We start from the raw sequence: 13,773 nt of genomic DNA, 5'->3' as shown, positions 1-13,773 counted from the left end.
GTTTGTCGGATTATCCTTCGTCTCGCGCGCGTTCACTGATCAATCTATTCCTCGAAGATGGAGGAGACGTCCTCCTGATCAACAGTCTACTCGGCCCCTCCCTCGTATTAGACCCGTAGGCTATCCCAGCCTCGACGCCCGCGGACGATGTCGACGTGCTGCCGCAACCTGGGACAGGTATCGAATGGCAAGACCTGCGTCGCCTGGAACCTCCGGGTAGCCGACACCCGGGGGCTTCCTCCTACGACGCCTGTCTGCGTTCGGATCTGATCAGGTCGCAGCCATGCTCGGGCGGTGCCTCCTACTCCAGTGAAGCTTCGATGGCAAGGACAGCTGGTCTGTGGCCCCTACTGAGGGCCGTTCGGTGGCCATTGCTAGGTGAGGAGAGTAGTCGACAGTCGACAACGACTGCTCTCCTCAGCTGGCCCGTCATCGACGCCCTTACCCGACGCCGCCACTTGCCGCACATCACCTCTTGGTTCTGGGTTTCCCTTGCCTTGTACCCAACAAAGCCATGCATCCGGTTCGGTGCCTGCGTTCTTCTCTCGGCCGCATTTCCACATACCCCATGGACACATATCGTCGTACCTAGGATTCAACTCCTATATCCAGGATTCAACGTCAACTCCTATGCGACGGACTTATATCCCTATACCCTCGAATCTGTGTTCCCGTTTGGGGACCCGCTCGCGTACACGCATACAGTCGCATCCACCCAGGATTTACATCCGTATACCCAGACTTGCATCCCTGGCCGCATTTCCACATACCCTGTGGACGTCCTCATACGATGGACTTGTATCCCCTTACATATACTCCGGATCTGTGTTCCCGTTTTTGTTTGGACTCGCTCGATACCCATATGTCCCCCCATGACTCGGCCCTATGTGTCTATTCGCCCAGCATCGTCCATCTACGTATCGGTCCGCTTATCTCGAGTCTCGTTTCTTGGCTTCAGTTTGATCCTACATAATACTGTACGAGTATAATTATCCGCTGACGTTCTTCATATAGTTAGATGTACCGTGGTATCTTATGTTTCCATGCTTCTAGATAGTGTATCCCACGAGACCTACGTTCTCGTTATATAGCATGCGCATATAGACTGACATATTCGTTATACCCCATGTGCCCAGTACTGGCGCGCTTCTCTTCTGCCTAGAGCCATCTTCATGACTGGAGCAATACGTTCGGTATAGCTTCGTAGCGAAGAACGCACTGACGAGTCACAGTGGCCTTCGCAGGCGTGTGATCTGACCAATCGCCCTGAAGTCGACGCCCGACCAGGGTCCTGGACGATCTCCGCCTGTCCGGCGCGAAACTTCAAGCGATGACTTAGCGCAATACTGCTGTAACGACAAACTTGGTAGTATAGACCTTACTCACGAAGAAGATTCACTCTTCACGAGGGAGGTCCAATGTTTTCTCTGGATTAGTGTTCACAAGGGATACATGATTGCTGGCAGCGGGAGAGTATGTCGGATGAGATGAAAACCCGAGTGATCTGCCCGATATGTGGGGAGACGGAAACTATCACCCGCGTACTCTTTGCATGTGTCGCGGAAGGACAAAAGACGGCGTGGACCATGTTCAAAATGCTGTGGACCTCGACGGGACTCCTGTAGTGGAAGCGGAATTGGGTCACAGTTTTGTCGCAGCCTGCCTGCAGCACGAAGATAACGATGGGACCTGCTGGCCTCACCGGGAGCAACATTGGACAGTCCTCAGGCTGGCGGTGGAAACGGCGTTTTTCATCTAAAAACTAAGATGTGAGCGGGCGATATTTGCGACGGGCAGGACTTCTCGGCCAGGGAAGTCAGCGAGCTTTGGCATGCGAATTTCGATAGCAGGATGAACATGAACCGAGGGTCGACAGCAGAAGTATATGGTGAACCGACGCTCGAGCCAACCTCTGTATCGACGTCATGAGAACCGGTGCTTGAGAATTGCGAAAGCCTCCCGCCGGACGGGGTGACGAAGAGTGGGGTTTCGACAGGTATGAGGAGGATAAACGACAGGAGAGAGCTGGGCGACCCGCGGTGACCGGGTGACCGGTGACCGGGACCTCTGAATTCAACCAGCGACCATCGATCCTTGGTGTCGTTTCCGATGTCGAGCTGTGCTTCCAACGTTTCGCCTGAGTAGCTCAGGACCTACCTTGTGCCAACGACCTGCCTAAGTCGCTCCTACGCATGTGAGAGCAATCCTGGCGGGTGTCCTGTTGAGTAGTGTCCGCAGCATGTCTTTTACATCTTGCACATGATTTCGTGGTAGATGAGAGGTAAACGGCACCAGGAAGCAGGAACTGAGTACTAAAGGGAAATGCAATCGCGTGATGATGGCGTTGAGATAGCATGGACGACAATACGGTAATTTACAATGGTGCAAGAGTGCAAGCGGTGAGTAAGTTAAAGAGACAGGAGAAGAGACGATCCACACCGCGCGATGTGAACAACAAACCACGAGTCGGTGTGGCAGAGGAGCGACTCGCACAAAGCCACCGGTTCATGGCGCAGGGAGGTACAAGCGACGAGGGGTCGGTTAATCTGCGGTTGTCTTCAGCTTCTTCTTCGCCGGGCCCTCCTCCGCATCGTCTTTCTTCGCCTTGGGTTTGGGTTTTGGCTTGGGCTTGGGCTTCTCATCCTCGTCCACGTCCATTGCATCATCGTCCTTGGTCTTGGTCTTCGGCTTCGGCTTAGCCTTCGGCTTCGATGCGGCCTTCTTCGGTTGATTGTCCTCGTCCTCCTCCGCGTCGCTTTCGTTCGCCTTGCCCTTCTTCGCAGGGGCCTTCTTCTTAGGTGCCGCCTTCGCTTTCCCCTTGCCCTTGCCCTTGGCCGCCTGTAGGAAGTCGCGATCGCCGCTCGCGTCCGACGCAGTCTGGCCGCCCTCCGAGTCTGAGTCTGACTCGGTAGGTGAACCCGAATCAGAATCCGACGCCTCGAAATCCTCGTCTGAGTGATCGGGCAGGAGTGAGCACAAGGGTCGTCCACCAGGACAGTGCGAACTACTCACCATCCTCGCTATCATCGTCGTCACCCCCGCGCCGCGGCTTGGGCACTTCTTCTCCCGAGCTCGCGACGCTCTGCATCTCCTCGTCCTCGTCATCGACCCCAATCGCGAGCTCGCCCTCCATCATCTCGTTCTTCGTCTTCACCTTCTTGTCCTGGAGGTACGCGCTCACGACCTCGTGCTCCTCCTTGTTGACGCTCGTGAAGGTGAGGTCGGACCCGCTCTTAGTGACAATCTTCATGTCAAACGTGCGCGCCGCGTTTGCACCCATGCTTGTGCCGAGGCGAGAGAACACGACCTGGTGGATGTCCGAGAGCTCGATGAGCGTCGGTTGCTTCGAGACGAAGAAGACGTATTTCTCGAGCAGGAAGAGGTCGCCTTGGACAGCCTTGAGGTTTGCCTTCACGGACGGGTGGCCGTCACGGCTGGGGTTGCGCAGGCGGTGTGAGCGGCGTGCGCCCGAGGGGGAGGAAATGGAGGAGACGTACCTTTGGAAGTTGCCGGCGCCGATGATCTTCTTCTTGGAAAGTGCGCGGAAGACGCCAGAAACGACCTCGTAGGTGGGATCCTCGTAGTTCTTCTTCAGTCTGTCGTACTTCGCGATCTCCTCCCTGTTGGCCGTAGTCAGCGAGCTTGCCCCCAAAAGGGGGTCACAGGTACATACTCCGCCATATTCAGCTCCGCAGTGATCTCCTCCTCACGATTGAATTGCATAACAAGATATTGATATCTCGTTTGACCTTGACGTATGGGGATGCTGAGCCCGAGCTGTAGGTTGTGGTTATAAAGAAGGATCCTTGTAGGATAGCGGCTCAACTCACGATGAAGAGAACATGGAGGTCGTCCTTGGGAAGCAAGAACAATTTGGAGATGCTGCTGTATATAATCTTGTAGTCGTACGTTCTTCCGCGCAAGCGCAAAAAGTCGGGATACATATCGACATCATATCGACCTCTTGGCGTGAGGACGTTGACCTCGTCGAAGCTGAGGATGATGTCACCGGAGACCTGTCCGAGCTCGGCCTTCTCTTTTACGAGGTCATGGAAGGCTTGTGCGGCACTGATCTCCTCGCCATCTTCCTCCACATCGGACTTTTGTGAGCCAGAGTCGGAACCACGGGACTTTGTCTGAGTGCCTGGGACATAGAAGCGGATCTCGACCATCTCATCGGGAGCATTTCTGGATGGTTTCCGGTTTTGTGTGGCAAATTCCAGAGATACCTCGGTACGACCAGCGATGTTGGAGTTAGCTACTTGCGTCAGTGGGAGCTCAAAGGCGGTCTTATTCGACACAAGGAACGCAAGCTCTTGGCCTAAAATTCGAAGTCGGTAGGTGGCTAGGACATAGTCGCCGGGGGACGCACCCTGGAAGTCTGTCACGCCCCAGTTCCAACCCTTGAATGACACTTCCTTCGTCTCAAGTGTGATGCTGAAGTGTTGTTTGAGCAGATGTGCGAGGCGGTCGTGGTCCTAGGAGATACAATAGATGATCCGCCACAACAAGGCTCGGAAGCCAAGCTGACTCACCTCGCGAACAAAGCCGTCGAAAGTCTCTTTTGAACGGTCCTTCAAGCCCACCCTGAGCTGGTAGTTCCGCGCGACGCGAATCCACTGTGCCCATTTGATGTCCGAGGCCTGCATCGCAACCATCTGGTCCCCCTCCTCGGCCTTCCACGCCATACCGCTGACCGCGATACGGAACTCTATCCAGGCAAAAGAGATTGAGCCCATAGCCCAGGGATCTCACACACACCCAAGGAACACATACTGCCGACTTCTGGGGAGAGTCCGTGGTAGATCCCGTCAAATTGTGTGGTCGTCATGTTCGCGTGCCAGAGGGGGAGCACAGGCGAGAGGGAGATGGTGGTAGTAGGTGAAGGAGAGAGTGTGGCTGGGACTCGTCGCGGGTCGCGCGAATTGGAGGACGCGTTGCGGAGTTTGAACACGCGCTGGAGTTCGCGCGCGCCGGAGCCTCTCCTCGCTCGGCCTCAGCTGCCTCTCGCGCGTCCTGGCCTCCCGCCTCGAGCTCAGAGCCCTCTCCGCCGCCGTCCCCGTCTAGCTGCCCTTGGCCTCTCTGCCTCTACCTCTCCCTCCTCTCCCGCTGCTGTCGCTATGGATGCCATCTATAGCCCCAATCGCATGTCCTGGGGCAATGGCCTCCTCTCCCCGCTCTCTCCGACCACAATCGACTCTCTCGAAGCGCGTTCTCGGGATGTCCAAGAACGGACGTTTTGCAAATGGTACTTGGTCCGTATACACGGATATGATGCCTTACAGACCAAGCGTTCTCCTCCAGGCTCAACACCAAGCTGGAAGGGCATGGCTACCCTCCGATGACTTCTCTAGTTCGGGACCTGTCCGATGGCGTACGCCTGATTCAGCTCATGGTAGGTCCCCCTACCCGTTACTCCGCCTTCGCGCTCAAAAGTGAATCGCTCAGGAGATAATGGGTGCGGATTGAACCATCATTGTCTTTTTGATAGAACTCAATCCCGTCCAGGCGATACGTCCTTGGGACGCTATAACAAAGCACCCAGGATGCGCGTCCAGAAGGCCGAGAATGTAAACAAGGCGCTGGAATTCATAACGTCGCGCGGAGTGAAGCTCACAAATATCGGTCCCGAAGGTCAGGATGTTGGCTCCTTACAGCAGACCTTGCCCCGAACATTACTACAGATATCATCGACGGGAACCTCAAGCTCATCCTCGGCATGATATGGACCCTCATCCTACGCTTCACTATCGCGGACATCAGGTCCGTTGCTTTCGGCCTGCTTCCTATCACCACGAGCAAAGTGTTCTGAGTACTAGCTATCCTGCGATTCTCCCTTGAAGTGAGGAAGGTTTGTCGGCAAAAGAGGGTCTGCTTCTCTGGTGTCAGCGCAAGACAGCTCCCTACAAGGAATGCGACGTCCAGGACTTTTCTTACAGCTGGTCTGACGGCCTTGCTCTGTGTGTACATTTCCGTTCTGAGTTAACACCTTTCGACATTAAACCATGGAGTTAGGTGCGCGCTCATTCATTGTCATCGGCCTGACCTTATCGACTATGACAAACTGGACAAGGTGAATTGGCTTCATGAATCCCAAACAAGCTAAGGTACTCACCTGCCGTAACCCAGACCGACCGTCATGGTAACACTCGTCTAGCCTTCCAAGTCGCTCAGGAGCACCTCGGTATTCCTGTTCGTCTACTGTTCCCCTTGCACGTCAGTGATCGTTTATGGATGTCCTTTCCACTTCGCGCAGCAACTGCTTGAGGTCGCCGATCTGTGCGATACCCAACACCCCGACGAGCGTAGTGTGATGACCTACGTCGCGGGCTATTTCCACGCGTTCTCCTCCATGGGTGCGTACAGACATCATTTGAATCCTCTTGTATCGGAAGTAAGCCTCTAGTAGAACAAACCGAGACCGTGTCACGACGAGTCGAGAAGTTCGCCGAGCTCATGCAGTCCGTCTGGACAAGTCGGAACGACTACGAGAGCCGCGTGCGCGAGCTCCTCCGGTCCATGTCCGACATGCGGGCCGTCTGGGCCGCCAAGTCTTTCGTCGGCACGTACGCGGACGCGCTACAGCACCAGCAATCCCTCCAGACGTACAAGCAGACGACGAAGCGCACGTGGGTGACTGAGAAGCAGGACGTCGCGACCCTCTTCGGGAACGTCCAGACGAAGCTGAAGACGTACGGCCTGAGGGAGTACGTGCCGCCTGCCGGGCTGTCTCTCGCAGACGTGGACAAGGCGTGGAACGAGCTCTTGCAGGGCGAGGCTGCGCGCTCGCGCGCTATCAATGCTGAGATACGACAGTACGTGCACACACTTTGCGGCCGTACACTTGTGCGACTGGGATCTGACACCTCGTGTCTAGAATCAAGGACAACCTCAGACACAGATTTGCGGACCTCGCGAACAACTTCGAGAAGCGCCTGCGGCTGATGTCGTCCGAGCTCGTCGCAATAGAAGGCCCACTAGAAGAACAGCTCGAACAGGCCCGGCTGCTACAGGCTCGCATACCGCCGTTCTCGGAAACGCTAGAAGCTGTGATCGCCGCCGAGGACGAGTGCCGAGCGGCGAACGTTGACGAGAACGATTACACAGTGTTCACCGTGGAAGATCTACGATTCGAGCTCGAGCTCGTTACAGGAAGCATAGCGAAGAAACTTGCGTTCATAGACAATCAGGTTCGCTCGCCCCTTCGCCCACGATCAGGAGATGCTAACCATGGTTGCAGATCGTGTCCCGGAACATGACTAACCTGACCCCAGCGCAGCTCGAACAATTTGAGAGCACGTTCAGGTACTTCGACAAGGATGAGTCGAACACGCTCAACCAGTCGGAGATGTCGGCCGCCCTTGCTAGTCTTGGCATTGTGTATTCGGTGAGCTGCGAGCTGCACCGACGATCCTGATGTCATATGCTTGGCTAACTGCGGCCCAGGACGAGGATATGGACTTAATATATGATCAGCTTGTGGAGGACTATGGCGCAGTCACCTTCGAGGCATTCATCAACCTCTTAGTACGTGCTTGGTCTCTGACTCCGCCTGCGGCGCACTGGCTAAGATTGTCCTAGGTCGACATCATGGAGGACCAGACATCACCGGCGCAGCTGCGCGATTCGTTCAGAGGCATCGCAGGGGACAAGGTGAGTCGTACTTCGTCCTCTAAACGTGACCAGACCCCTAACCGTACACGCTCACACAGCCCTACGTTACCGAACTGGATTTGCGAGTAGCGCATCTACCTGCGGGCGCGATCGAGTTTCTCCGACAAGCGATGCCCTCTAAGTCAAACGACATCGGGGAACCTGAGTATGACTACGAACGGTGGCTAGACGAGGTCTTCGAGCAGGATGCGCAGTGACAGCGCCCCGACTGCGCGCATCCACATGTACGAACGTAACTGCTTCAGTGCCTTGCTATGGTCGACGCGCTCGGGAAGCGCTCTCTGTTTCTGACCCTCCTTTGCATCGCGCACATCCATGGACATAGATCGCTTGCAACACTAAATAGAGTACTGTATTCAATATTTCCGTTATCCATCGCTTTACATAGACGACCCAGGGAGAGTCGAGAGGGGGACGAATGCCACCGCCTCGCCCAATCGGAGCGCGGCAATCGCCGTTGTCGCCCATCGTGATATACTTATAGCAGTCTCTCGCTTCTAACCTCGACCACCATCTAAGGCTCCTCCTCTACCTCTCGCCTCCCCTTACACATATCCCGCAACCATGGTACGTCGCCGATCCCCTGCGCATGCGCCGCCCCGCGCCGTATGTGCCTCTCTCCGGCCTGCAGCGCGCTGATCTGGGTACTCCTTTCTGCCTCCCTCCGGGCCCTCGCGCGCACGCGCATCGTGCATCGCACATCGCATCCGCCCGTGACCGCTCCAGTCCTCCGGCGTCGGCGTGAACCCCGAGTGCCTCTCGGCGTACCAGGAGCTGAAGCTGGGCAAGAAGTCTAAGTACATCATCTTCACGCTCAGCAAGGACAACACGGAGATCGTCGTCGAGAAGACGGGTCCGACAAGCGCAACGTATGACGACTTCGTCGGGGACCTCCCGGAGAACGAGCCCCGGTGGGCGGTGTACGACTTCGACTACGAGAAGGAAGACGGCGGGAAGCGGACCAAGATCACGTTCTTCTCCTGGTGAGTGCACCCTCCCCGTATCCGGCCCGTGGGGGATCCCTTGTACCGCGAACTGCACTTGCGTTCACGTCTGCGTCCGTCCCGACGCATCAACCTCGATGGCGGACGACACAAGACGTACTCGCCATAAGCGCGTGCGGCAGAGGGCGCGGAGGGACTCAGGAGCTCGCTAACGTTATCTACGCGACACACGCGATCGCGCTGATCAGGTCGCCCGACGACGCGAAAATCAAGCAGAAGATGTTGTTCGCGTCCTCGAAGGATGCGCTCCGACGCTCCCTGGTCGGCATCGCGGCCGAGATCCAGGGAACGGACTACAGCGAGGTCGCACACGAGAGTGGTGCGTAGCATGTCTTGTCGTCTCTGTGTAGCAAACGCTGACTGCGTCTCGCTTCTCGCGTCTGCTGGCTTCCCTGCCTCGCTCCCTACCCGATCCCCCGGCCTCGCGTCCTTACGTCACGCGTAATGGCTAAATGTTCGGGATCCGACGTTAACGATACAGTGTTTGAGAAGGTCTCGCGAGGCGCTTGAGCGGCTGGCCCTTGCGATTACCCCTTGCACACGCGCATGATATCGATGCCGATGTCCACGACTCCGCACACCCATTGTTTATTGACGACTCGGAGACGATTCGGACGATACTGGTGGAGGCTTGTAGTCATATAACGAACGATCTCTCTTGGCCACCTTGGCCGAGAGCTGAAGAAGTGCCGTAGAACTGTATAAACTCTGACATACCTCTTTTCTGCCATTGTCATCGTGTGTACGGCGTTGTTCACTGAGCAGTTTGGCGCGTGCTTGTTGAGTCCGGACACCGCCACCAGAATGGGCGCTCCGACATTTATGACGCCTCCCCGCGGCTTGCCGAAACGAGCTATCTGAACACCAACTTGCCAACTGCTTGCTTTGACTGTGTCCATCGAAAAGCTCAAGCCTCTACCTCTGTTTTGGAGGTCTGTCAATCGTATCTATTTGCATATAAATGATGTCTGTCCCGGCAGTATCTACCTCTGGTGAAAGCGCAACCATTCCCGGCGGATACAATGGCGACACGCCTTCACCATCTGCGGAGGACGAGAACATCCCGTTGAACCTGCGGCGTGCGGCACATCGGATGCAGTTCCCTCCATCTTATGTTGTCGTCGGCTTCTACAGGCTGCTGACAGACCCCCACTTGAGGGTGCCCGCGTGGAAGAAGTGCGAGCACGCCTTCATGAGGGGTGCTACCGTCGGTCTCGTTTGGGTGAGCATGCTTCGAGTTTCGAGAACGTGTGACAGTACATGCTCATCTCTCGAAGGCTACGGGGACCTATAAGATACAGAAGTTATTCGTGGAATACTTCCTTATCAAGTGAGTTCCGGCCTTGCAGCGAAATACTTGCACACTGCAGCTCACGATCTTCGCAAAGTTCCCCCCGCGTGACGGGACTGTCCCGGGACGCGCTCTTTGGCATCCCGCTGCCCTTCGACGTCCCAACCTGTACGCCCTCTATCCTCATTGTCTAGGGTCACACGAACTGAGCTTGTTTCCGTACAGACGCCACCCTCTTCTTCCTCTCGAGCCAAGTGTCGGCCGTCATCTACTTCTTCCTTTCCCGCAACATCCGCATCGCCCGCGAGCGTGCTTACGAGCAGACCATTCAGTCCCGCGGCAAGGGCGCCGACTGGTGGCAGCCCTATGTCGAGGAGTGGGACAACCCGCCCCGGGTAGAGCCTTCTAAGTGGAAGCTCTCGTTCTTCATGGGCGGGCCCGTCGGCCGTATGGTCGCCAAGGGTGAGTCACCGCTACACATCCTATAATGAGGACTACTTCAGTACTGACAGGCCCTGCTGTGATTGTGATAGTGCTCTCTGTCCCGCTCAATTTCATACCGTTCGCCGGCATGTTTATCGCCGCGGCGTTCCGCGCGCTGGGCACAGCGCGCTACCTACACGAGCCTGTGCGTCCCAGATGACCGGTTGAAATATCCTCGCTGATATCCACACGACCGTCGATGTTCAACGTCATTAGTACTACAAGGCAAAAGGCATGACCAAGGAACAGATTGCCGTCTTCATCGAAGAGCGCAAATGGGAATACCGAGGTACGCATACATGCACACTCTGTAGTCCCCCGCCTGCTCTCCGCTAAGTCTGTCTCAATCATACCAGTCTTCGGCTTTACCGCCGCTCTCGTAGAGCGCATCCCCATCATCGGGCTGATATTCTCAGTCTCCAACCGCATCGGCGCCGCCATGTGGGCCCACGGTACGTATCCTCTTAGCAGGGTATGTAGGAGACTTGCTGAGATCGAGCTGTGCCTAAGATCTCGAGAAGAGGCAGCACTACGTCGCAACGACAAAAGCCGGCCTCGCCGCGAGAAGTCCTTATCTGAGCTCACAACCCAAGATAGAGTAAACCTAAGGAACATCGCGACAAGTTCTGCATATGAGTGCGTTTGTAGTGCGTACTATATGCGCTTGCGGTCGTTGCCACAAGCCATCGACGCGGAGCTGCAAACGCTGTACTTTGAACTGTGTAATTCATATTGTATCGAGTAGGCTACGCACTTGCTAACGTTCGCCGGAGGAGCATATATCCAAGACCGAAGGTCAGGGTCGTGAACGCCTGCCTCAAATGTGGCTCCTACGAGCGGGCAGTAAGGTTAATTTGCTGCCCGGTCAGATCAGTGCTAGACACGCACTCGCAATAGCTACTGTGACTCGTTAGCGCGTTCTTGGCAACGAAGATATACCGAACGTATTGCTCTAGTCATGAAGACGGCTCTAGGCAGAAGAGAAACGCGCCGGTACTTGGCACATGGGGTATAACGAATAGGTTAGTCTAAATACGCATGCTATATAACGAGAACGTAGGTCTCGAGGGGTACATTATCCAGAAGCATGGAAACATAAGATACCACGGTACATCTAACTATATGTAGAACGTCACCGAATGATCATACTCGTACAGTATGTATGTAGGATCAAGCTGAAGCGAAGAATCGGGACTCGAGATAAGCGGACCTGTACGTAGATGGACGATGCTGGGGAATAGGCACATAGGGCCGGAATGGGGGACATATAGGTATCGAGCGAGTCCAAACAGAAACGGCAACACAGATCCAGGGTATATGTAAAGGGACACAAGTCCAGGGTATGATGATGTGGATCCTGGGTATCAGGAAATGTATCCATGGGGTATGTGGAAATGTGGCCAGGGATGCAAGTCTGGGTGTACGGATGCTGGGTATGATGCGACTGTATCCGTGTACGCGAGCGGGTTCAAGAACGGGAACACATATCCAAGGGTATAGGGAGACAAATCCGGGCCACAGGAGTTGAATCCTGGATATTGGAGTTGGATCCTAGGTATGACGAATGTATCCATGGGGTATGTGGAAATGTGGCCGATGGAAGGACGCAGACCGAGACATCATGCAGGACTTCGTACATGTAACAGGCAACGGGAACCACTCACAAACGAGATCCGTATATGCGGGGTGAGACGAGACGGTAGACAGAACCAGGCACAGGGCACAGGGAGACGCAGAACCAAGAGGTGATGTGCGGCAAGTGGAGGCATCGGGTAAGGGCGTCGATGACGGGCCAGCTGAGGAGAGCAGTCGTTGTCGACTGTTGACAGCTAGCGATCGCCACCGACCGGCCCTCAGAAGGAGCCACTGACCAGCTATCCTTGCCACGAAGGCTTCACCGGCGTAGGAAGCACCGCCCGAGCGGGCTCAGGTACGAAAGCAGACAGGCGTCGTAGGAGGAAGCCCCCGGGCGTCGGCTGCCCGGAGGTTCCAGGGGATGCAGGTCTTGTCGTTCGATGCCTGTCCCAAGTTGCGGTAGCACGTCGACATCGTCGGCGGGCATCGGGGCTGGGACGGCCTAAGGGTCTAATACGAGGGAGGGGCTGAGTAGACTGTTGATCAGGAGGACGTCTCCTCCATCTTCGAGAATATATTCATCAGTGAACGCGCGCGAGGCGAAGGATAATCCGACGAACCTCAACAGTGCAATACTCTAGTGGGGCTGAGTGAACTGTTGGTCCAGAGGACGTCTCCTCCATCTGCGAGGACGACTGCGTCAGCGAACACGCACGAACAGAAGAATCGTTCGACGAACCTCAACAGTCTGGCACTCTAGTGGGACAGACCTCACATCCCTCGTTGGCGACTCCTACAGGACTCCGCATGAGCACCTCCCAAAGCGCATAGAACAGAAGACACTCACCAGTAGAACAATCATCACCTCCACCAGCAACAGGCCTCGAAAAGCGCGGTACTTGGGCGGAGGTCTCCAATCCGGATCGGGGGTATAGGTATTGAGCGGAACCAAACAGAGACGGAACGACAGACCCGGCGTATGACGATACAAGTCCAGGGTGTAGGGATGTGAATTCGAGGTATGAGGGAACGCATCCGTGGAGGACATTGAGATGCGGCCAAATTGGTGTGCGCGGGCGAGTCCAAGAAGAGGAAAGGCTGACCCAAGGGTATCAAGATACGAGTCAAGGGTATAGGAATGTGAATCCTGGGTATGAGGCAATTTATCTGTGCTTGAAGGTGAGGGAGATTCACTCTCATGCGCGAACCGTGGAGGCGGAGGGAGCAGACGCATGGAACAGGGGTTGGATCGCGAGGCGATGCGCAGCTAGCGATGGATACAGGCCGACAGGTGGAAGCGTCGGGTAAGAGCCCGTCCCTCACTTGCGCCGCACAGCCTCGGGGTGGAGGAGAGCTACAGCTGTTCGTGCAGGATTTCAGAGCGGCGAAGACAGCGAGTCCTCTATCAAAGAGGGACTAGGCCTGGACGGCCGAAGTGGGAAGAAAGAGTCGGGTCGACGTGCCCCTCAGTAGGGGCTACCAGCGGACATCAGTCGTCTCCGACGCCGAGACTTGACCGGCGTATCGGGGAATGGCGTCAGAGGAAGCACGGCGATTTGCGAGAGCGAATACCGACTCTTCGCAGCCAGAGGCGATGCCGGAGTGAACGCCTCGCGATCCCGAGTCCTGTTCATACGAGGCGTCTGCGGGGGACCGCCGGCTGGTTGACCAGAGTCCAGTAAAAGTGGGTCATAGGGTGCGCATAGACAAGGGGAGCGGGCAGAACCTCCTCCATCTGCTCCTCGA

The 13,773-nt window shown here is 56.0% G+C and overlaps 5 protein-coding genes across 5 annotated transcripts in view; 3 read left to right on the top strand and 2 right to left on the bottom strand.

Annotated features, from left to right (window-relative positions):
- Nucleotides 1-2,343: 2,343 nt before the first annotated feature.
- On the bottom strand, nt 2,344-4,878 carry DICSQDRAFT_153809 (SSrecog-domain-containing protein). Its single transcript, XM_007363718.1, has 8 exons — nt 4,777-4,878; nt 4,536-4,711; nt 4,373-4,478; nt 3,831-4,321; nt 3,674-3,777; nt 3,498-3,620; nt 3,013-3,434; nt 2,344-2,951 (listed from the first exon to the last, which is right to left on the bottom strand). The coding sequence occupies exons 1-8, from the start codon at nt 4,829-4,831 to the stop codon at nt 2,542-2,544; spliced, it is 1,887 nt and encodes a 628-aa protein (XP_007363780.1). The 5' UTR covers nt 4,832-4,878; the 3' UTR covers nt 2,344-2,541.
- A 236-nt stretch (nt 4,879-5,114) lies between these two features.
- On the top strand, nt 5,115-8,163 carry DICSQDRAFT_153808 (actinin-like protein). The gene is made up of 15 exons (XM_007363717.1): nt 5,115-5,248; nt 5,305-5,395; nt 5,449-5,458; nt 5,509-5,634; nt 5,685-5,763; nt 5,844-5,960; nt 6,016-6,073; nt 6,130-6,192; nt 6,257-6,356; nt 6,410-6,815; nt 6,878-7,190; nt 7,241-7,387; nt 7,447-7,527; nt 7,582-7,653; nt 7,713-8,163. The coding sequence occupies exons 1-15, from the start codon at nt 5,121-5,123 to the stop codon at nt 7,869-7,871; spliced, it is 1,950 nt and encodes a 649-aa protein (XP_007363779.1). The 5' UTR covers nt 5,115-5,120; the 3' UTR covers nt 7,872-8,163.
- An 18-nt stretch (nt 8,164-8,181) lies between these two features.
- Nucleotides 8,182-9,405, top strand: DICSQDRAFT_134666 (actin depolymerizing factor). The gene is made up of 4 exons (XM_007363716.1): nt 8,182-8,241; nt 8,401-8,657; nt 8,867-8,997; nt 9,160-9,405. The coding sequence occupies exons 1-4, from the start codon at nt 8,239-8,241 to the stop codon at nt 9,186-9,188; spliced, it is 420 nt and encodes a 139-aa protein (XP_007363778.1). The 5' UTR covers nt 8,182-8,238; the 3' UTR covers nt 9,189-9,405.
- A 152-nt stretch (nt 9,406-9,557) lies between these two features.
- Nucleotides 9,558-11,229, top strand: DICSQDRAFT_102329 (uncharacterized protein). The gene is made up of 8 exons (XM_007363715.1): nt 9,558-9,900; nt 9,956-10,008; nt 10,067-10,137; nt 10,195-10,431; nt 10,503-10,597; nt 10,669-10,741; nt 10,809-10,904; nt 10,963-11,229. The coding sequence occupies exons 1-8, from the start codon at nt 9,640-9,642 to the stop codon at nt 11,052-11,054; spliced, it is 978 nt and encodes a 325-aa protein (XP_007363777.1). The 5' UTR covers nt 9,558-9,639; the 3' UTR covers nt 11,055-11,229.
- A 1,732-nt stretch (nt 11,230-12,961) lies between these two features.
- Nucleotides 12,962-13,773, bottom strand: part of DICSQDRAFT_134662 (uncharacterized protein) — a 3,089-nt gene continuing 2,277 nt past the window's right edge. The window contains exon 4 of the mRNA XM_007363714.1: nt 12,962-13,400. The gene's annotated coding sequence lies outside the window, so the exon portion shown is untranslated. The remainder of the gene's footprint in view (nt 13,401-13,773) is intronic.

Source organism: Dichomitus squalens (genome assembly GCF_000275845.1).
Source record: "Dichomitus squalens LYAD-421 SS1 unplaced genomic scaffold DICSQscaffold_7, whole genome shotgun sequence".
NCBI lineage: Eukaryota > Fungi > Basidiomycota > Agaricomycetes > Polyporales > Polyporaceae > Dichomitus > Dichomitus squalens.
Note: the sequence above shows the minus strand (reverse complement) of the source record. Positions and strands in the feature narration are given on the sequence as shown.